General features: G+C 44.3%; 1 protein-coding gene across 1 annotated transcript; it reads right to left on the bottom strand.

Annotated features, from left to right (window-relative positions):
* Positions 1–5,458: 5,458 nt before the first annotated feature.
* ATIC (5-aminoimidazole-4-carboxamide ribonucleotide formyltransferase/IMP cyclohydrolase) lies at positions 5,459–22,402 on the bottom strand (the record flags this gene model as incomplete). Its single annotated transcript, XM_010283650.1, is given in 13 exon segments — positions 5,459–5,812; positions 6,293–6,448; positions 7,396–7,578; positions 12,853–12,945; positions 13,898–14,026; positions 16,206–16,295; positions 17,553–17,638; positions 18,926–19,033; positions 19,147–19,166; positions 19,168–19,258; positions 20,536–20,692; positions 20,809–20,960; positions 22,314–22,402. Coding segments are annotated over 13 exon segments (1,474 nt in total), but the record flags the coding sequence as incomplete, so codon positions are not given.
* Between the last annotated feature and the right edge of the window lie 394 nt (positions 22,403–22,796).

Here is a 22,796-nt window from a genome sequence, read left to right as displayed (position 1 = left end):
TTTTCTCATGATTGATAGCAATTCTCTTGGTTTTGCTCAAAGTGTTGAATACCAGTCAGTATTTTCAAATTTAAAGAAACAAGGGGGGGAAGATGCTAAATCACAAATTGGTTGGGGGATCAAAATATTAAGGGGGAGGGAGGGTGTAGAAATTCAAGGTTCCCGTGCTATAAAGAACATTGGAGTACAACATTATTGAAGTTTAGCAATAGGAAAGTCCACCAAACACTTCTGCTTTCACATAAGCGTGCAGCCAGCAATAAGATACGAACAGCAAATCCAATCACTGTGATATTTAAAATATGCACAGTCCTAATTCTTTCTCAATGATCCTAGTATTTTTCTAGCTGTATCTTTATATCTCATACTGTTATTTATCAGTTTTGTTCCCCTGACCTTCAAGTGTTTTTATATGGGAATAAAATGTATTGAAGACACTTAGTATGCAGTTGACAAAGAGGAATTTGGTGTAATTATGATCAGTGATTATTTTTATACTGTAAGTGCCAAAGCTTTACTACTGTGGAAAAGAAAAAAACAACTCTTTTAATAAAAAGATTTACAAACCAGACATGTTGTTTAAGTGATTCTCTTTGCTACCATGGGATCTAGGATGAAGATTATTATTCTGAGCTGGAGTAACATTGCCTTGAAACAAGACGGAACAAACATCTCAATGAAGCATGAAGTAAACCTCAAGAGAATCTGTGTAGAGCAGTTTGTTAATTAAAGACTTCCAGCTGCAGCCCCTGCCCCACTAGAGCGCAGAGACATTCTGAGTATGTATGCCACGCTGCAGGAAGCAGAGGCTTGCTTTGCGGGAGCAGGTGGAGGAGAGAAAAGGGGGAGGGAAAGGAAAATAGTCCCTGCTTTGGACATGAGCTGAGGTAGAGATGGTCCTCAGTCCAGCCAGCCACTTAAATACCTGTTAGTGTTTCAGTTGCCAAAATCAGTAAGGCCATCCCTACCCTTGAAGCTGGATATGTTCAAAGATGAGCTCCCCCACAGGCCCAAGCTGAGGCAGGGTCTCAGACCCAGCTCCCTGCCTTGCCCATGGGGCAGACTACAGTTCACCCCACACAGCAACGGAGCATGACTTACCTGTGACCTGCTAAAGGGTTTACAGAGGGGCTATCACCCCCTTCCTCCAGCTCCCGGCTATTCTGTCTCCATTTGCAACATGGTAAATTCAAGTAACAAAATCCAGAACCAAGGTTGTTTAGGTACTAGTGAGCACATCCTCAGGCACTGCTGCAACAACGGCATAGAAATCCTTCCCCTCCCTCTGCAGAAAGCCTCAAAAATCCAAGGGGGACAAACAGCTTTCAAGCCTACCATGCTTCTGCCTCCTGGGGTGGGAAGGGAGGTAAATTAAATTCTCCTTAAAACCTTTTTTACAACAAAGCCAGTCTTGATTACAACTAACAAAAGTTAGCAGTAAGTCCCTTTAGCTTGCGCGGCCAAAAACCTGTACAGCATTTGCAAACAGAGAACTTGAAAGGTTCTGTCATGATTCCTCAGGCAACATTCCTCTCAGCTACAAAAGCACTGTATTACTTGAGTCAACGGATTTCTCTGGACTGAATAAAGCATAGCATGAAAATACAATTTTGCTTCTTGACATAAGAAACACAAATGGCAGTTGTTTTCACAGATTGCTACCTACAGAGCAACCAAAACATTTGCAAATAGTAAGATGATTGCAGCAGAAATCACTTTGATCCCACCAATGTTCAAGAGCCACATGAACTAAAAATGACATAGAGTCGGAGAAGAATACTTTCCTGATAGAGTTCTGTCCTTCCTAAGTGGATGTCACATCTTGGTTTCCACCAGTTCCAAAGATCCTTACTTAGTCACTTTGCTGCTGCACAATTCATGTCACAGACACACAGGAATCACCCGGCTGAACGGGAGTCAGAGTCCATCTCGTCACATCGCTCCTAACAGTGGCAAACGCTCCCCTCCCCGCAGTAAGCATTGAGATAAAATTATATAATCCTTAAAAAAAAATTTAGTGCATTTGCCTAATCTCTCTGTAGAGGTTTGTCCATGCTTTAAGCATGAGGGTTTACATTGCTGACCATTTCTCTTTAACTTACTAGCGTAGCACTGGGTATTTTGCCATTTGGCTAAATGTTTTCTTTTCAGCTGCGTTTGAAGAACACTAGCAGAGTGTAGTACAGAGGCCAAAGAAACTCATGAGATCCAAAAGTAAAAACCACAAGTCTTTCCTTTCAGAAACAATCGGCAACAAAAGGAGCCAAGGGTTTTGAAGGTTCTCATGCTTCACCCAGGCCATAGTGTGTAAAATGGCAGGAGAACAGCAGCTGGACCTTAAAATACAGGATTGATTTACATCCACGCTCCACTTGAGCACTCAGATCAGTTCACGTTATCCAACCCAAGTCACGTCTGAGTCAGGGACAGGGATGAAGGGAGAATCTGCTCCCCCTTAGCAGGGAGCTTTCAGGCTTCCCAAACAAGGCGCTCATGGCTACGTCAAGCCCAGTGGCATTTAAGCCCTTGGCTGTTCTTTTTCAGAAGAGGAGGCGCTTCTCCACGTGGTTTGTGGCTAACACAGAGCTTCGATTAGAGCGCAGGAACAACCAGAGGCAGGACACTTCCAGCAAGGAACAGAGTGGCTGAAGGAAAAAATAAAAACAAAGAAAAAAATGTGCTGCTACTGGCAGGGAAGACTGAGAGTGATTCCTCCCTCCCCTCCATTTACTTCCACAGGTTTGGGAGCTGCTCTCGTTCTGCCAGCACAGGACCTGCCAGGGGCAAGGCGCTGTACGGCGACGGCGCAAAGCAGCCCATCAGCAGCCTGCTTTTCAAAAAGCACCAGCTGAGGGGAGCAGACCTCTCCCTGCTCCGTGAGCGGAGACATACCCTTTCCTATGGGAAAGAGACACTAAGCAGAGTGACACGGTTCGCTTTTAATCATTGTAATTATCAAAGGGAGAAGTAATTCATGCAACTAGCAGGAGAGCAGCATACCTCAGAAGGAAGCTTTTGGGACCAGCGCAGCCCTTTCTTGCCAAGAACCACTCGCCTGCCCTGCTGCACTGGGGGAAGGCTCGCAGCTCCTAAGCCCTGCTGTCAGCAGGGACCCGCTACCAGCAAGGACTGTGTCCCTCCTTCGGGGCATCTCGTCTAGAACAGCAGTTGGAGCCGGTGCTTCCAGACAGACACTCAGGGCTCTGTGCCTGAAACAGGAGCCAGTCAAGTACCGGGCTTCACACACTGCCAATTTTCTTCAAGGGGAAGGCTTCTGGCTAGTTGAAATTGTCACCCCGAAGGGCATTCCTATGAGGTCACCTCACACCTGGAACTAGACCAGTTTTTCATCAGCCAGGTGAGGCAGGGTAGTCAAGGACACTTGCTTGGGACACTGGACGCTTAGGTGCCTTTCTCCAATTCCATATGGCTCCTGTACCTCCTTTAACCCTACCATAGGCACAGCAGGAGGCAAAAGCATCCCTCCACAGATGCGTAACCAGCGATAGGACGAGAGGAAATGGCCTCAAGTTGCACCAGGGGAGGTTTAAATTGGATATTAGGAAAAATTTCTTCACCGAGAGGGTGGTCAAGCATTGGAACAGGCTGCCCAGGGAAGTGGTGGAGGCTCCATCTCTGGAAATGTTCAAAAAACGTGTGGATGTGGCGCTTCAGGATATGGTTTAGGGGACATGGTGGCACTGGATTAATGGTTGGACTTGATGATCTTGAAGGTCCTTTCCAACCTTAGCGATTCTGTGATTCTGTGAAATCTCACCTGGAAGTTTAGTACCTATTAACTTCCATCAGTAGATTAAACAGTGCCCCAAGGACAGCAAACAACGGGTAAATCACAAGCAGGAATACAGGAGAACAGGAGCTGACAGATGCTTATCACTGGTCTCCGTTTTAGCCAAGGCTTTAGAAGATGCAGGTAAAGAACAGGCTAACAGATTCCCAAGAGAACCTCACAGCGTGATATGTACCAGCTACGGTCAAAGCAGCATGTCAGAAAAGACATGTAAGGAATAGAAGAATAGTGGAAGAGAGAGAGAGAGTCCAAAACCCAATTTAAATTGGGTTTATAAAAAATTGGGTTTTTATTATTGGGCTAGTAAAAACACAGAAGACTCCAAACACCGACAATGCATGGGATGCAACAGCACAGAAAGCAGCCCTGGGCCAGGGCTGGAGTTAGCACAGCCAGCAGGCAAGCCATTAGGCAATGCACCATTTTATTTTGGACTACCAGGTCCAAAAGGTAGAATCCATTCTACCCTGTCCTGCCTAATCCAGCCACTTGGAAATAATCTATGGTAGAGATCAGAAAAGAAAAAATAATCCACTGTAGAGATAAGAAGAGAGAGGAGAGCTCTCCCTGTCAGGCCAGAGCAAGGGCAGTGCCCAGGGCCTAAGGCACAGGGAAGCAAGGGATGCAGATGTACGTGGAGCCGATGGAATGAAACGCATTAAGGTAAAACTGGCATGTGGCTTATGATCTCTTAAACAACTCACATGCCCCAGGAAGTATCTTTGCCTTGCTCAGTTCGAACAAGTCTGGGTGAAATGGGCAGTCAGGTGAAATAAAATGCGTCCACAGTCACAACAAGCCAGCAGCAGAGCCAGGAACACAACCCGAATTTCCCTTCTTCCAGGTCCATCTCCTACCTATGTGCCCCTGCTAGTGCTTGGGCAAGGGGAACACATGCAGACTTTCTGCTCAGTACCAGCTGAGATCAGAGCCGTGACAGAAGTGTTTATTGCAAAACTGTGGACTGTTCCTTGCCAAAACTGAACAGATTTTATAAAATGGAACCAAAAAAAATCCCTTTGAAATGGTCACAGTGATTGCCAGCAAAAACGTGTCTGGGCTGTTACTTTATTCATCTTGCTGTGCTCCAGATTTGTTTTTCTAATCAGAGTTCAAATCTGCTTAATGCAAATTGCACACAATGGAGAAGGGAAGTGGCTTTAGGCAAGATGCTTCCCAGATGCCTGCCTATGAACTCTGAATTGAACTCCCCGGTATGAGAACAAGCATGTCAAACTCACAGGAATGAGTCTTTTACCTTGGAGAAAGCCATCTGACACTGCCCCTCAGCCCAAAGCACATGTCTAAGGCAGGATTCGGAGCACCAAACCAGAGATGGCCTTGCACAAAGGACCTGCCCCCCTCGCCTCACAGGGGAAGAGGATAATAGATTAGAAACGCCCAGAGAAAACTACCTGCTGACTCCAGGGTGGGGGAAGGGGAAAAAAAAAAAAAAAAGGCAGCTCAGTTCAAGTTACACCACAGATTTTTATCAGTTTATTGAGGAGTTGGGCACAAGCCAGGCTTTCATACCATTCCATAGGCCTTCTAATGAGTTAGTAAAGTCTGGACCATAAAATTTATCCCCAAAATAAACCTTTTGTCTTGAGGACACAGGATTTGGATGACACAAGACTACAAACTCCAACATAGCTAATAACCGTATGTTTATTTGCAAATAGAGAGACCTATTTTCTACCCTGGAGGCCAACTTCTTGTGCCTTCAGTCTCTGTTAACACAGGGAAAGATCTCCTTTACAGATCTTACAAAGGCTTGCTAAGCACAGACTGCAGGTGCCTCCCAATGAAACTGGTGATATTCCAGTCACTGCTGCTGGTGAGACTGTGACCAAAGAGGGGCCATGACAGTCCACAGCAAACTCAGTGATGAAACAGCCGAAGATTGGTGTGAATGAGAGTTATCCCCAGCTCATTGCAAGCTTCGATCACAACCTCGTCGGCAGCCGAGCCAGATGGGGCAGCGATGAACTGTACTCCGCTCTGAACAAACACAGAGATAAGTAGAAGGATTAGAGGAGAGCAAACCAAAATCCCCCTGTAAAGGAGCTGGCAGACCCAGTCCTTCATCCACATCCCACCATACTAAGCACTGAACAAAGGCCTCCATGGCCCAAAGCCATGCACAGGGGATTTCCTCATGTGAGCAGTCTGTTCTTGCCACAGCTCAGAAGCAAGTATAAAATGGTTCCTCTGGAAGCAATAGGCCTTTTCTTCATATTCTTAAACCATTTAATAAACTTTAATCCTCTACTCATCCCAAATCAACAAACTGAGCAATGGCTGGATAATTACTGTCCACATGAGACCAGTAACCACGAGAAACACCCTTCCCAGGATGTGCTCTTCTAGCCAGCAGTGCAGCATTCTGCAGCACTCTGTGTAAAATTCAAATGAAAAGCCCGGGCTGAGCAGAGGTTTCCTGGGAGTCACACTGACATCCTGGCCCTGCCACGACCTTACCCGTTTTGCTCTGTCGACGTTATCCCTAAAAGGGAAGAATGCATCGGAGCTGAGAGAGACAGCAGTCATCTTGGCAATCCACTGCTTCTTCTCCGCTTCTGTTAACTGGGCAGGCACCTCTTCAAACATCGCCTTCCATTTCACCAGGTCCTCATCCTGTGACAACAAAAAGAGCCAGCTCAGCCCCAAAGCACGGGCTCCCGGCAGTCTCCGGCCAGAAGCACATAAGGATGAGTGATGATGGCATCCCTCTAACACCCAGCTCAGCTGGGCTTTCTGCTCCCACAGCTCTGTTTTTAAAATCCCAAGTGGTGGTGGGAACACATTACCACCATCAGCTCTTTTTGCATCCTTTTCTCTCCTTTCCTTCCCCCTCCTCACCCCAGGGCTTGAGGGATTCCTCCTCTCCGCCTTCAATTCCAAGATGCTCTGCTTGGCCTGCCTGCAATATGCTGCTCTGTGTAAATGCCAGCACACACAAACAGGATCTGGTAGATGACCTAACACATGACAAACAGCAGCTTGGTTTATGATTCACCTTCTGAAACAGCAACTGCTCCATTTCTTACCCCCTTAAACAAGCAACTGCTCACAGAGATGATTCACAAGGTCCCCAACCCAGCTCTTTGCTTTCAATACTTAAAAAGGACATACTATTTTCTTGTCTCACTAGCACTTGCAACACGGAGGTCAGAGAGATTCCAAGAACCCAAAATGCCACACAAGCAAAGAGCAGCATTCAAGAAGGACAGCTGCTCTGACAGGGCAGTGAGAGTTGAAACATTAACTGTAGCTTTAACCCTTCCTTACTGCTGGGGGCAACTATCAGATGAAAGCAACCACACACCAAAGCATAGGGCAGGTTCCAGCACCCCTCCCCTCCTGCAGTATTGGAGGGGCAAAGCAGGACGCTTTGCCACTGGGCTGTTAAATGACCTCGGGGAAGTCACCATCCTGGGCCCTGGCCAGTAGATCTCCCAGCTCTTTGGGATCATCTATTACTGACATCCACGCACAAAACTCAAGCCAGGCTTAAAGTCTTTACGTAGTACTTGTTTCGCAGAAGCTGGACTCTCCAGAGAAACCTCTCAGCCAGCCCTTACCTCACCAATGGTCCCAGTGACATACTGATCAATGGCATTGGAGATCTCTGCTCTCTTCACACCCGCTTTGAACTTCATGGAGAGCACACGTGGGTGGTGCCGAAGCCACCAGTTGTTTGCCTTGTCACCAGCCAGACGTGTGCAGTGGATCCGGGACTGTTGGCCAGCTCCAATACCTATGACCTGAAGCATATAGATACAAAGAACAATCACACCTTGCTACACAGAGATCACAATCAGAGCTGCATTCCAGCCAAGCAATTAGAAGAGACCTCCCACAAATTATCCGCTCTTCAAAGTGGAGAAAGAGCGTAGGTAATTAGCAAGGAAAACTTTCAAAACACCTGCATCCCCAATGCTGTAAATTGGTTACAGCATCAGCTCTCTGCACTGCTAACTTCCATGGCTCTGCTGAGCTGACCATCACTCTGAGGACACTACCTTCTTTCATCCTTCTAAATACCACAGCCCTAGCCATCAGAGTCAAACTGTTAACCTCAGGAGAGTGATACAATTATGGCTTTTGTTTAAGGCAAAATAAAATCCTGCTGGTTGTAGAAACAAATGTGACTGCTAAGAGGTGGTTAAGCTGCCTACCTGTTCTGGAAAAGGGCCCTGCAGTTAGAAGATTAAAGTCTGAGCCTGGGTCACCCAAACACCGTCATCTTTCCCGGTGGGCCAGGCATGCACAGCTTAAACAGATCAACTGTGCTATGTAGTGGATTACAGGGCAGTTTGTCTGTCAAGGCTGATAAGAAAGTACATCCACTGCTCAACTGGGAAGGTTGGTCAGTAGGACCATTACATCGCATGAATTGTCAAGGCCCTGGAGCTACCAACACATTTCCTACTCTGCCACATCTGCCAGAGAGTCCAGGATTTTTAACACAGCTGCTGCTAACCTTATTTAATAGCACTTGTGCTTGATATCAAAACAGACCTAGTGCTTCTGGAAGCAAAATCCAAAAGGTAATTTTTTTCCTCAAGGAAGCTGCTATGAAAATACCTCAGCAAATACGCTCAGGTTTCCATTTGCTTTTATCAGACCACTTTCTTTGGAGTTCTCATCAGACACATTCAATCCCTCCCAATTTTTGCAGGTATACTGTACATTAAAATATGTAGAGACTCTTTGGAGTCTGGTGGTCAGGTAACTCTGCAAGCCATTTGTCACAGTTCAACGCACAATTCGAACAAGCTCTTGCATCCTGTCTGGGCTGGTGCAAGCTTGCAGTGGAGGGAAAGGCAACTCTTAGGTGCTGACGCCACTGAAAACTGAATGTGGCTGGAGACATCTTGGTTACTGGACGCTGGCAGAACAAACTCTGCAGATACGGTCTGCCTGCAGTCACAACTGGCAAGGGCAAGGGACCGAGCTGAGGTCTCTTGGGCTCCAGACTGTCTGCTGTCGCTCAGCTTTGCCTCTGCCATGACAGTATGCCAGGCACAAAGGCCAGACTTCACCACTGGTAACTTTTCTTCACGGCTTTCAGAGCTGTGGGTCCTGCTTTCCAAAGAGAACTCCTGCCATTTCAAACCAGAGATCTGACAGAAAACAAGTCTCTCTCCCATAATTTCCTCCTCCTATGAAGCCACAGCTGAACCGTTCACCAGGCTGTTCACATGGGGGACTGCTCCAGGGACACTGTGTTGAGGCTAGCAGTTCTGGCCAATGCCTCAGAGTTTCCAGCTCAGACTGAAACAGATGGTAAAGCTGTAAGTCAAAGGCTGCCCTCAAAGGAATGAATCATTTGTCTTCTCATTCATCAAGACACAGTGACTTCACCTCTTACCAGAACCATAAAACATGCCGCTGGATACTATTCCCCCAAGGAGCAAATGAAAGACTTGGGCTGCCATCTAATATCATCTGCTCAGCTATAACTGAAGTCATCAGTGCTTAATAAGCCCATAAGTATATTATCATAAATACTAAATAGATGCAAAGTTTCTCACGACTTAGTGACACCTTTCCCCCCACAAACACTCCTGATGTCCAGCCTCTGCTCTCACGTCCACCCTGTTTAACCTTCAAACTTGCAGGGGACCCCGCATCTCTAGGGAGCTCATGTTCAACAAGTCCGAAATGGCAGGAACTTTGTGCTTCAGCTAAACAAAGTAATATACCCTGTAAACTCTTCACAGGCATCCCCAAATCTACAGAGATACTATCTGCAACACATGGAGCTGTTTTTATAATGGCTTAACAGGCAAGAGAATATAAAAACTGCTTCTCTCTGCCTCCTCCTGATGAGCTGACGTTGCTTGAGAAGGAAGTTCATAGTTACAGCCTCGGAAGAATATGCTTAAGATGCACTTCACTGGAAAAATGACGATCCAGGGAAAGCAAAATCCTCTTTTGTAGAAAAATGTGTTTTGATGCAACACTGCTGAGGAAAATTTCTTCAGTCTAGCCTGGAATTTCTGGTCTACAGAGGAGAAATCAGAAGGCTGAGCTTTATAGACTTGTACCTGAACCTCTCTTCACACTGGCCTGTCTGAATATACCTATTCTCCGCCTTTTGCACTTCGTGTGAAGTGAAAAATCCTTCTTCCTACACCTTATCTCTCCCTTCCTCAAATGTTGCCTTTCTCCCATATGAAAACACAGCTGAAACATCAAAATCCTCCATAAAGGAATCCTTCCCCTCTATTTTCTGCCTATTTTCTACACAAAAATTAATTTCTTTCACAGTTGAATCTCCTGACATTCAAAAAGTGCTTAAGCAGAGCCTATTAAGTGTGAGGAGTGAAAGGAGACCATAATACAAGGCGAGCAGAAAAATCACTTAAAAAAAAATCTCGGGTGAAAAGTGAGAACTACTTGAACAGAACACTTTAGTTCACAGGGAAGCCAAACATGCCCGTAGCTGGAATACTGTGCAAAAGCACAGTGTGGGTGAGATGGATAATGCCCAAAGGATCCTTGCAAAATGATCCAAATTGGCCTGGGTTTATGCAGATTTACCCTGAATAATGAGTGAAAACAGAAAGCCTAAATACATTTGGAATTATAAAAATCAAATAAAGGACTTCACAATTGGGAAGACAAACAATGAAGTTACTGACAAATGTCTGCACCATTGGTGGAAAACAGTAAGGTAAATTAAGAGGTTTGTTTTATCCTCTTGTGCAGAGAATAAAGAAAGAGAATAATTTTAAATTGCTTATTTAAACCATGGTGGTATCATTAAAGAAAACTGTAAATCAACATGTTATAGACTGGCATCGCTGGTGCTGAAAGTCAGACAAAACAAGTGAAAGTGTTTATTGCAATTAGGGGCAGCTGGCTTCCTGCAAATTAAGTGACACTCCAGTCCATAAACACTTCCTCCCACTCTATGATTTCCTAGAACTTATTAACCCAAGCACCAGCCCTTGCTGGAGCAGCCAATCCAGTCACAAACCCAACGAAGCCAAGCTGCCAAAAAATGTTCTGGATGTCCGATACACAAGAGTTTTGCTAGGCAAGGGGGATGCTGTGAGGCTGAAATAACCTCTAGAAAACCAAAAGCAACAGAGCTGAAAGCAAGCTGGACTTCCCAGGTTCGGCTCATGCAAAATGCTTTTCCAGGATCTGACTTTTAAGCGTAACAATCAGAAAGCTACTTTCTATCCGTGGTTCTTGATTTGTGCTATGTTTTGATTTGCACCCAAATATTCCTGTACACGTCTGATGGTGGGTGATATGACCAGAGTTAGTTCTGCACAGCATCACCAAGAAGAAGCTAAGCTAATCATCATCTTAGTAAGACCAATTTTTAGTGGACCTTATTTCCTTCCCCACGTTAAGAGCAATGGTCTCAATACTTAACAGTCTCGGGAAGCTTTTACAGGCTTTAAAACCAGAAGGGAGCTCCTATCTGAGCTCCTCCATCACTACCTATGGCATGCCACACTGCTGTTTCGGCATTTGGACTGTATTGAGTCTCTTTAGGAAGACATTAAGCTTTGACTGGAAGAACCCAACACAGCTTTGCCACCTCGAGTAAGCGATTGTAGCTGCTACTGTTCAAGTCACCTGTTTCTTAGCGCAGTATACAGACCTTTGACCTTGGCCTTCCTTATCACATATATCAGCAAACCAAGACAAAGCACATTTATATTTTAATCAAATATATGCCTGCAAAAATGCAAAACACCACTGAAGCCCAGCTAGTTAAACCCCTGCCTGCCCACACTGCTTTTCACTCCTCCCTCATGCCTTCTCCCTTCCATATGGTACATGCATTACCACACACATTTCAGAAACATCTGCAGCACCATGTTAAGTCCAGACTTGCAAAAGCACTGGGGAAATTGCTGCTGTAATAAGGGAAAAGGAGCAAAGATAGTGACAACTTTGTTCTGGGGCTACGAGAACTAACAGTCTCAAGTACAAAGAATTGTTTAAAAGCAAGAAAAAAACCCCAACAAACCAAAACTGAATAAAAGAAAAATGCCAGATCTCCAGAGACATGTTTTCAAGAACCATAGAGCACATGACTCCCGCAGACAGCGCTGCAATGCTTTCAGGCTGTAACAACAATCTGACAAATGCAGATGAGTACCAATGCAAAAAGGACAGCGTTGGAATTCATTCACAGTCTGTACCTGTAGGGTACACTGTATGATCCGTTTGGCTGGTTTATGACGTACCAAAGCTCAAGATCAAAAACGTTCTTTGTCTTTTTCTTCTGTATTTTTAAAAAATAATCCAGGCCTATGGAAAAGTTACCATGGAGAGCAGAAAACCAGCTAAACAGCAGCATTATGAGAATGAGCTGCTGGGCAAAAAAACTGTTTTTAATACATTTAAAACAACTTTTGGATAACTGATTTAAGCTGAAGATGTAGTGGTAACTTGGAAAGAAGGGATTTAAAAAAAAATTTAAGATTCCTATCTCAACACGTTTGATAACACCCCTATAAATCCCAACATCCATCATAAGCTTGAAAAAAAACCCAAAAAATCAGGGAGAACAGAAGATTTCTAATACCCCAAAGGGGAAAAAAGAAAGCACATCCCTTATTTCTTATATAAAAAGTGAAAATAAAACTAAAAACCATTTGGACAGTCAGAATCCAGCTGTGAAAACTACTGTCACTTCCTAAGGCTCTATATGGACTACAATGCATGTACACGCCCTCAAAAAAATGATATAAAAGGGAAAAGTAGTTAGAAAGAAATTACTCAAGGCCAAACTTACAGAAGCATATAGGAGCTTTTTCAACCCTATCATTGAAAGGGCCAGCCCTGTCATCACCATGAAAAAACTACACGGAGGTTTTGAAGCAGCCTCTTGAGAAACATGGGTTTAGCTACTGTTCTGCATGGCACTGTCTAGGGCAGTTTGCCTGTACCTGTTTAATAGCTTCCTGTATGCTAAATGGTTTTAAAACTCATGCCTGACAAAAGTACTCCCTGGCCAGCTTGGCTGTGAAAGCACGCTCCACAGAGCTGTCTGATTTGGTTACCTGCCCATCCTTGGCGTAGCAAACCGAATTGGACTGGGTGTATTTGACAGCGATGCTGGCAACAATCAGGTCTCGAACAGCAGACTCAGGCAGCTGAAACAAAACATCATTGTCAATGGCCCATCCTAACAACTGGCTAGTGATCTGCAAACCCCCAAAGCCATCACAAGTACTGTATCATAGAGAGGGAAAACAAGAGAACTAAAATATCGTGTTTTGTTCAATTACGAGCAAATTTTGTTCAGGTTGAAAACTGTAAATGATCGGTTTGGCAGCTAATTTTATAGCTCTTATAATCTTATAGGGTAAGACTCAATCTTACCAGGTCAAGAGGGCTCTATCACTGGCCCTAAGCCTGCAAAGTCTTCTCTGTTTGCTCGCTGTCATCAGATGTGCTCAGAGGCAAAAAATCTAAGCACATGAGTAAGTATGCACAGGACCGCAACAATAATAGCAGCTCCCAATATTTGCATTAAGTCCATTCCATCACTAATTTGGTAAAATGATTTTTATTACCTCAATGTCTGAACTTGCTTCTGAGCCCATGACTAATCATGTGCTCATTAACATCTGATTTTTTATGGGAACAAGATCAGAGACAAAGAAATAACTGGTAACTTTCTGGTGATGTGAACTCTTAAGTGATGAGCAGTATCAGCAGGGCCAGAGTTTATACAACACGCTGTACACAAAAGGGAGAAGTAAACACTGAGTCAGAAGGAGATGGATCCTTAGCACATGGCCTATCTCACCCTAAGAAAATACACAAGGTAGCTTCTTATAAATAAGAAATACAAATATTTTGGTAGTCAGAGATAAAGGGCAAGGCCCAGCTCCTCTTATTTATGTAAGGAATGAAAACAAAGGTGAACTACCCTGACTTACCCAAATATATCTGGTCCAGAAAGCACTGTTTTGTTGAAACCAGTTAAAGTCTCATTAAAATATTTTAGGAGCTCTTAAAATAGAACAGTGATGACTTCCTTGATGAAAGCACACCAGTTCATTCTACCAGTCTTTAAGCTCATTTATCTTCTACACTTACGTTTTTATTCTTTGTAACAATGTTCTTGAACAACGACCGGTCGATGACTGCATTGTTCCTCTTCTGCATGAGATGCAATCCATAGAGGGTTCGAATCTCATTGTCATCTGGCTCATAATGAGGATCCATCTAAAAGCCAAAGGATAGGCCAATAAAACATTCTTAAGAGCTCTTCAAAGCCAACGTCCAGTAATATCTTAGGTTAAAACACATTATCTAAAGAATCCAAAAGAAGTGAACGGTTTATAGAAAGCAATGTCAAATCATCAGAAGCAATTAGAATTAACTGGGGCAGCAAGATCTCAACAGCACAAAGTGACATTTACAGGGCAGAGAGAGGTAATGCAGTATAGATGCGTATAAACAAATGCCCATCCTGTGAGCCACAAAAATCTACAAAGTCTTCTAGTCTTTCACAGAAAGGGAAAACACATCTACACAGATTCTTCCAGTCTTCCACAAGAAGGTGGAAATATTTTGAGTTGCTTCATACATGCCTCAAGGTACAACTCCCAACCCTCTTTGACATTAAAGAGAACAGTGAATGCGACTATTTCGAAGGAGGCACTCTCTTCGGGCCCATCTCCAAACAAGCATGCAGCGCAGTTAATTTACACCAGTGTAAGGGGTAAAGTTAAATGGAAATGTTAAACTGCATTCAGGTTTACCCATGCATGGGCTTATTTAGAAATCTGATAGCCTCAGTTCATGTTATTGAGACATGAAACTCAGCACTGGTGAGGCCGCACCTCGAATCCTGTGTTCAGGGTTGGGCCCCTCACTACAAGAAGGACGTTGAGGTGTTGGAGCGTGTCCAAAGAAGGGCAACGAAGCTGGTGAGAAGTCTGGAGCACAAGTTTTACAAGGAATGGCTGAGGGAACTGGGGTGGTTTAGTCTGGAGGAGGCTGAGGGGAGACCTTACCGCTCTCTACAACTACCTGAAAGGGGCTTGTGGTGAGGTGGGTGTTGGTCTCTTCTCCCAAGTAACTACTGATAGGACGAGAGGAAAAGGCCTCACATTGTGCCAGGGGAGGTTTAGACTGGGTATTAGGAAAAATGTCTTTATGGAGAGAGTGGTCAAACGTTGGAACAGGCTGCCCAGGGAGGTGGTGGAGTCACCATCACTGGAGGTGTTCAAAAAACGTGTAGATGTGGTACTTCGGGATCTGGTTTAGTGGGCTGGTGGTGTTGTGTTGATGCCTGGACTTGATGATCTTAGAGGTCTTTTCCAACCTTAACGATTCTATGATTCTATGAAGTAAACCTGTTTAGGCTACCAGCTCTAAACAGGAGTGTGCACACACTCTATGTGGTTTCCCTAATCCATTTAAATTTGTTCAGATTAACTTTCCTCAGCATCCCTCTGCAGACAGGCCCTGAAGATACAGGCTTAACCATACAACCTCATCCTTGCAAAGCTAATTAAATTCAGGAGGTAATCAGCTGCCAATATTGTCTGCAATTTCATTCCTTCTTGCCTGAAGCTCCTGAGCCGTCTTCCACAGCTCCACTACAATTGCAACTTCATCTAAACCTTGGATTTTCTCTTTTGTTATGTTGTAGTGAAGTTCTCTGCTTGTTTGTCTCCCAGAGTTAGGCAGAAATAGGACTGGTTTGGCTGCTCTCACAGCATTATGTAATCCCTTAGTCATGTTCACCAAAACTGGATGATTTTGAAGTCCCAACAATCAGTGCGGGAACTAGTACGGCAACCTGACACTTGACCGCACTATAATAATATTCCTTGACGAGCATCCTGGTTGCAGTATGTAAAGGTGCATCATCCCAGGTCCAAACTCTGCCTGTGCTGCTATCTTCACCACTGACTGCCCTACAAATACCACATGCCCAGACAAGGCCTCCCCCAGTGACACACAACACATGCTTCTCACTCCCAAGACTCACAACATCATTGAGGCACTAGATCTGATATAAAGAATTCAGGAAGAAAACATATGCAGCAAATGTGAGAGGAACGCTGGCAAAGAATAGAAAGAGAGCACAGAAACTCTCCTTCTTTGAAGTATTCTTGCTGGTTCACAGATTTAACTACTTTAAATCCACATCGCTTTGAAAGCCAAGGAAGGCATTACAAAAATACTCTGCTCTAGGACTATACACTAAATATGACCACAACACTGCTCGTGGAATTCCAGTTCATACAGGAATCCCCAAAGACCCAGAGGAAACATTTCCATGCTCTGCAGGGGGGCCTGGATTAGCCCCCCAGCTATTTGGACACTAATGTCTGTGAAAAGCATGTATGGGAAGAGCAGAAGAGGGTTAGAGTGGAGCAGGAGAACAAACCTGGAGGACACAGTAACCACCATTCTTCTTTTTGGCAAGGATTTTGAGAGCTTCTTCCTCATAGCCAGGAGCTACCACACCATCAGATACCTGCAACACACAGATTTCAGCTTCTACATGAAAAAAAAAATAAAAGAGGAGCTAATACTGAAAACTCCACCTGCCATTTCCAGAAAGGAATTGAAGGCACACCTCTTGGGGTTCGTCTGTACCACACAATACCAAAGGCACTATTACAATATTGGTTTCAGTCCTGGAAACAGCAGAGCACTACAATAAAGGAGTTAATAAAAAATATCCTGCCATCACTTTAAACAGAATGGAACTAATAACTAATATCCCCCTGCAGGGGAAAACAGCTCGTGCATGACGTCTCCACTTCTCAGCCCTATCAGTAAACGTGGCTTTAAAAAAAAAAAAAAAAAAATCCTTATTTCAAGAGTGACACTTCTGATGAGACAAAAATACTGGCAAAAGAGCTGTTAACAGCATTGAAACTGAAGTAAAAGAGTTTACATTCATCATTGTCATGAATTGATACACACCTTTCTTATCCTACAATGTGGGTGGTTCCTTTAGTGGTGGGTTTTTTTTTTTGGTGTGTTTTTTTTTTTTAAAGTAGTAATATACCAACTGTTATCCTCACAAACCAGTCAAACATGCTCTTTCATTCATTTGAGAAGAAGCCTCCAACATACAAGACAGCCCTTTGCACTGTGCCTTCTCCCTCTCAAAAAAATTGTAGGCAACATATAATGGGACGAACGTGTTTGGTAAAGCATTAACTCCTTACATACATTTAAGTCTGTATTTAAGCCAGTAACTTGTGCAACGCAGTCAGCTAACGGAGTTAACATTGAATCCAGCAAAGTTAAAAGTGCAGCCTGGAAAGTGGCTGAGCCTACACGTAACTTGTATCGGCTGGCAGGTAGCAATCTACATCCACATTCCTGCCTTGGGCAAGAGGCTGGCCATCAGCTCTCCGCTCCTCTATTGTTCAGATTACAGCCCTTCAACCAGATACTTCTGACAGGGTAATCAGGGTTCATTTCCAGAGACCTACTAGGAGGTAGAGGTTTGCAATCATCACTTGGAAAGCAGCATTTTCAAGCACTGCTATTTCACAGGCTCTCCCAACCAGCCAGGTTTTAACTAGTAGGAGGAAAAAAATGCATCAAAAGATAGGTGTAAATTCTGCGCTCCAGATACTGAATTACACAAATGGACCAATAAACAGTCTTCACTAAAATGGGTCAAATTCAAACAGAATGGCTGTTACAAACCAATGACTCCATCTAGTGCGATTCTCCTTTTTACACTCGAATGATTTGCTGCTGTTTAACTAACCTCTCTGGAAATAATCTTGGCCGTAGCCACATCACAGATATCAGACAAGGCAATGAAGTCACCAAAAGACGACATGCGATCAGCACCTGCAAAACCATATTTTTAGTAACTTATCAAACTATAGCATAATACAAAGAAAAGTCTTTGTTCCTACAATCCAGCCAACTTCCATAAGAACTAATAATTTAGTCCCACAGCAAAAAAAAAAAAAATCAGGAAATACAAGAGTAACAAGGGTGGAAAATCCTACCCCAAACACATGCACCTTTAAATATTCCCATAGTTCAGATATTCTTCCTTTTTCACTGCATTTGTCAAAGCTCTAACTCTGTAATGACTACCGCCACTACCGCAAGCAGCTCTGCCATAGCCATGGTGGCAAGAGCACAAGGAGAGGCAAGGATCATACACAGAAAGATTTTACATGGGAGATAGCTGGAAAAAGAAGAAAGCTTTTATATGTCTATGCTCCCATCTGGCTTTTCCTGCAAGAAACCAGACCCAGAAATGTAGCCAAGAGCAATTTTTAATTTATTTTTTAAATAAATATTCTCTATATTTAATGGCATAGCTAAGGTGAACAATTGATGGCACTCAACTCCTGTTACAGATGCTCTACTACTTAGCAAGGTCAATTCTTCTGTCCCTGCCATTCTAAAGGTTTATTTTTCTACCACTCATGCAATGGTCTTCTGAAGGCAACATTCAAAGGTGGTCTCCAAAGCAGTCAAAAATGAACTCAAACCAATGTCCCCCTCATCAAGTAGGTTTGCTTTGTTTTCTACAATCTGTGCAGATTTTCTAGGAATACCATGGAAAATGAGAGAATTAGCAAAATTTTTATCTTAAAATTTTTTTTTTTATCTTTAAAAATAAGCATTTACTTATTTTTAGCCTTTTTGTGAGCTCTGAAGTACTAAAGCATTAAAAAAACCCACCCACCAAATACCAGGCATAAACATTTCTACTCAAGTATTCCTGAGCACCCCATATGCAATGGAGGGCTGAGTGTACTACCAGCACAGCTATTTGTTTATCCATCCTTTAGCCAAAACCCCATAATTTGTATCTCTGTGTGTGTATATATACACATTTAAATTAAAAAATCTGTACAAGTCTTCTATATACATCAAGAAACAGAATCCAACATGTTTTTAGCTTCTTTGAAACAACATACAAGGTCTGCTCACTTGGAGAACAATTCTTGATAGGCAGTCAGTTCATTTAGTCAGTCAGACCCTTACGGAGAAAAACACTACAGAGGAGAAGTACCCTGCAAAGAGAAGAGCCTGCAAAGTGCTAAGCATGCTGCTCAGGTGCTGAGAATTAAGCTCAGCTCTTTGGGCATGCTAGTTTATTCCTGGGCTTCTCACCTCTGCTTCGTGCGTAGGCAGACGCTAAGGGTGTTAAGGTCTTGTGGAAGTCATGCACCATGCAGACTTGTGCCTCCTGTTCGCTGAGAGGTATTCCAACAGCAGCACCTAGTGGGAAATACAAGCCAGGGCACTCAAACCAGAGCCTCTTGCTGGTCCCTGCCCCTGGGACCTCCCCAGGGTAAGGGACACAAAATCGTGGCAACAAGGAGCCACCCTACCTGCAGGGCTGACATGCTTTAGGAATGCCTAGGGCCTGTTTGAGTTCCTTCACCAGCTGCCAGGCATTGAGAGCATCACACAGGTTGATGAACCCTGGAGAGCCATTCACCACTGCAAACACAGCACACAAATAGACACATTAAAGCGGGCAGACCCCTCTCCCCAGTCTGGAGAGCAAGCAGAAGAGATTTCTCCCACCAAGAACTGAAATCACTACAAATTGTTCTTGTTAAATGACCCAGGCTCCTCAGCAACTGGTTAAGTGCCCTGGAAAGCTTCAGTGACTTGTGAGAAATGCACAGGCCTGAGACATGGGAGAGGCACGCTGTCCCTGTGTGGAACAAGAGCTATCTCTTCCAGAGGGAGCCTACCAGAGCTTGATTTTGACCAAAGGTGCACAGTCAGGGTTGTCAGGGAAGAACACAAAAAACACATCCCCTGCTCTCCCTAGCAGGTATTTGTCTTCACAGATCTAGTAAATGAATTTCATATGGTGACTATGGCTCTGATTCAAAGTACTCCAGCGCTAGCCAAACTTTAAGCACATGTCGTCTCTGATGTCAACAGAGCCACTCACAGCCACAAAATTCAGGGTGAGTTAAAGTGCTTAACTTGTTCCTTTCATCAGAAATCCATATCAACACTAAAGTCTAAAAGTCTGCTCTCAAAACCTTTTGCCCTGGCCCTGCAAGAAGAATTGCTCGTACTGACATGGAAGGACTGTAAGCATTTTAGGAGACAAGAGGTAAAGATCATTTTAGCAATAGTCCATGGCCAGGACAAGTGAACACAGTGTTGTTCTGCTGCCATACTGGGAGGCAGGCTTGCAAGCAAATCAGCTTCCAGTGCAGGAACTGAAACGCTTCCCAAGAGGTCCCAGAGTTGAAATTGGGAAATGCTGCAACACAAAGCTTCATTGCCTATTGAACGGGACAATGCCTGCACACAAGGCAGAGCTTTGTGTTTCACCAACATTGAAAGCAATCTCAAGAACAAGATTAGCCAGACTTTCTTTCTCTCCAGAACAGGGACTTTCCTCACTGCAACAATGCTGTGGTGAGTGGCACACCCTGTAAAATGGCAGAGAGACACACCAGACCCATCTCAAACTCTTGCAAGTGAGACTAGTATCCCTTCCCTCTGCTACCATTAGCAGAAGTCTTGTGGGGGTCAGCAGACAAGCTTTTCTGTCTCACACAGCTCAACCTTTTCATTGCAAAGCTAGTGCCACTCAGTAATAAAGTAGTTGTTAAGGCACTGTTGGCCATCCCTTGCAGTAAGGTACAAAATGCTATTCCAGTTTTAAAGACAACCAGCAGATATGCCCAATCACCTCCTTTCCCAGCTATCCCAGAGCTCCCTTTTGGCCAGCACGGCCTAAGCCTCACCTGTCAGGGGAAGTCTGGATCTCATCGTGTAGAGCTGTGCAGGACTCTGGTGAGGATTCATGCCATACCTCAGGGGCAGCTGGGACACCCCCTTGCTGTACTCTTTCCTAAAGTAGTCAGAGATGGCTGCATCATACTGAGCAGTGTGGGTGAAAGCCTGGGGGAAGAATGGGGGAGACCTCTCAACTTAAACATCAACTTACAAAGGACCTGGTGTTTAAAGGGAATTAATGAAAGGCAAACGAGTCTGGCCTGCAAGCAAACACGACCAACCTTCAGTGCAAGGTGACGCCTGGTTTCCATGGAAGTATCTTTGTCCCTTGATGTCGCCATCTCTTTAGCTACTGCAGAGTAGTCTGCAGGGTCACACACAACTGTCACACGAGCATGGTTCTTGGCAGCTGCCCGCAGCAAGGCAACTCCTCCTGCAAAAGAAAGATGGGAGACATGAAGCACTTCCCTTCTGGACATAGCACAATCAAGAGCCACATCTGAAGCAAAGAAGGGACATACACCAATTGATCATTTGTGCCAGATGAATGTGGCCCCTCTCTCCAGCAAGAAGGGACCATAAGAACACTCTTCAAAACACACAAGGCTGGCAAGTTTTACTCAATCTACTGATGAAGGTGCACATTGATCGGCCTTTGCAGATGCAGGCAGAGCTGTGATGGCAAGGAAACAGGTCACGGGCTGCAATGAGCAACTGGGGCAAGAATGCATTCGAGCAGCACAGCCACATCCTGAAGAGGATGGTTGTCTCCACATAGTGCTTAAGCACAATCCTCGGCCACACCAGGTTGGGGAGGGATCTATACAAAGAGTCACTTCTACACTGCCAAGCAACAGAGGTTCCCAAATCTCTCTGCAAATATTAATGAATCCTGCCCAGGTCCTTGGTGTAAGATAAAATGCCACACTTCCCCTTTAAATCTGTCGCTGCATAGCTATTCTAACACTAAATCGTACGAGATACTAGGCTGTTGCAAAGGAAAAGTAGAGGCTGGCACTGCTACATGCAGAGTGAGTCTTACTCCATAAAACATTTAATAGAGAACTCTGCTGGGCATCATTTGGACTGAACTACTGCAAGAAAATTCAATCCCAATCCAACCTCATGGCACAACACTGTGCCTGTACTGTTCACAAGCTGCCAAGCAGAGATGCTGCAGTGAAGGAACGGCAAGCCTTCTGGGGTTAATAACTAGCAGGAAGATCAAAACTGCTGATGATACAGGCATCCATGTTTCCAAACTTGGGTCCTAACTACTCTCCCACATATGCAGACCAACCGCGTTCCTTGTAATGGCTTCCTGCAATGAAGTTTTCAGCAATCACCTGAGCACTTTCAGTGATTCAGCTTTTTTTCCCTCCAAAGCTCATGTTTTTTATTTTTATTACGCTGCCAGAGGCTGCAAGAGAGGTTTAATCTGCTCTCTCGGTTTCCGTAGGAAGCATGCTCCACCTGGCCTTTCCTAGCACAGCCTTCTACAGTACATCAGGCTCCTCCTTTTGGGCAGTGCATGACTTGCCCACCTACGCAGCATGGCTTGCCAGCCTGCTACAATAGCCACTTGCCATTTTAATTGTACATCTGCTTAAAAGCAATGAGGTTTACCCAGCTATGCTTTCAGTCTGCTCCTTGCAACTCCTCAGCTCTTTAGCAAACTTCCTTTGTGGGTGTGCAGGGCCACCAAACAAGAAGAGAAGAACCGAGGCCGCTTAGAGACCAGAACCATCAAGTCTGCCTGAAGAATAGATTTGCTCTTTTAACTTACCAATATCAATTTTTTCCACTGCCTCTTGTACAGTTACATCCGGAGAAGATACAGTCTTCACAAAGGGGTAGAGGTTACACACTACAACTCTGAAAATTGAGGGGAAAAGCAGGGTTAATCCATAAGAAATAAAACGCCAAACTGGGCTTGGCAAGCACAAGATACCACCAGTATTTTTATGGTCTTGTCTGTCATATCAGGGACCAACATAAAAACCTGTAAGCAATGTTTCTTTCTCCAAAAGACTTAAGAGACACTGGTGCTCAGGAAAAGGCCAAGTGATGGTACAACGCATTACAAAATTTAACTGAACTCTGAACATTAAACAATGTCACAGCAGATAGAACTACAATTTACAGTAGTTTAAAGGAAGAGTTTCTTTAAACATGTGGGCCTGTATGTAAATGTTTAGTGGTTTTGGTGCACAGCTTGAGCCATTTCAAAGGACTTGACTTGACACCAAGTTGGGTGGGAGTGTTGATC

This window comes from Phaethon lepturus, unplaced genomic scaffold, assembly GCF_000687285.1.
Source record: "Phaethon lepturus isolate BGI_N335 unplaced genomic scaffold, ASM68728v1 scaffold9003, whole genome shotgun sequence".
In the NCBI taxonomy this organism is placed as follows: domain Eukaryota; kingdom Metazoa; phylum Chordata; class Aves; order Phaethontiformes; family Phaethontidae; genus Phaethon; species Phaethon lepturus.
This window is presented reverse-complemented; position numbering and strand designations above follow the sequence as displayed.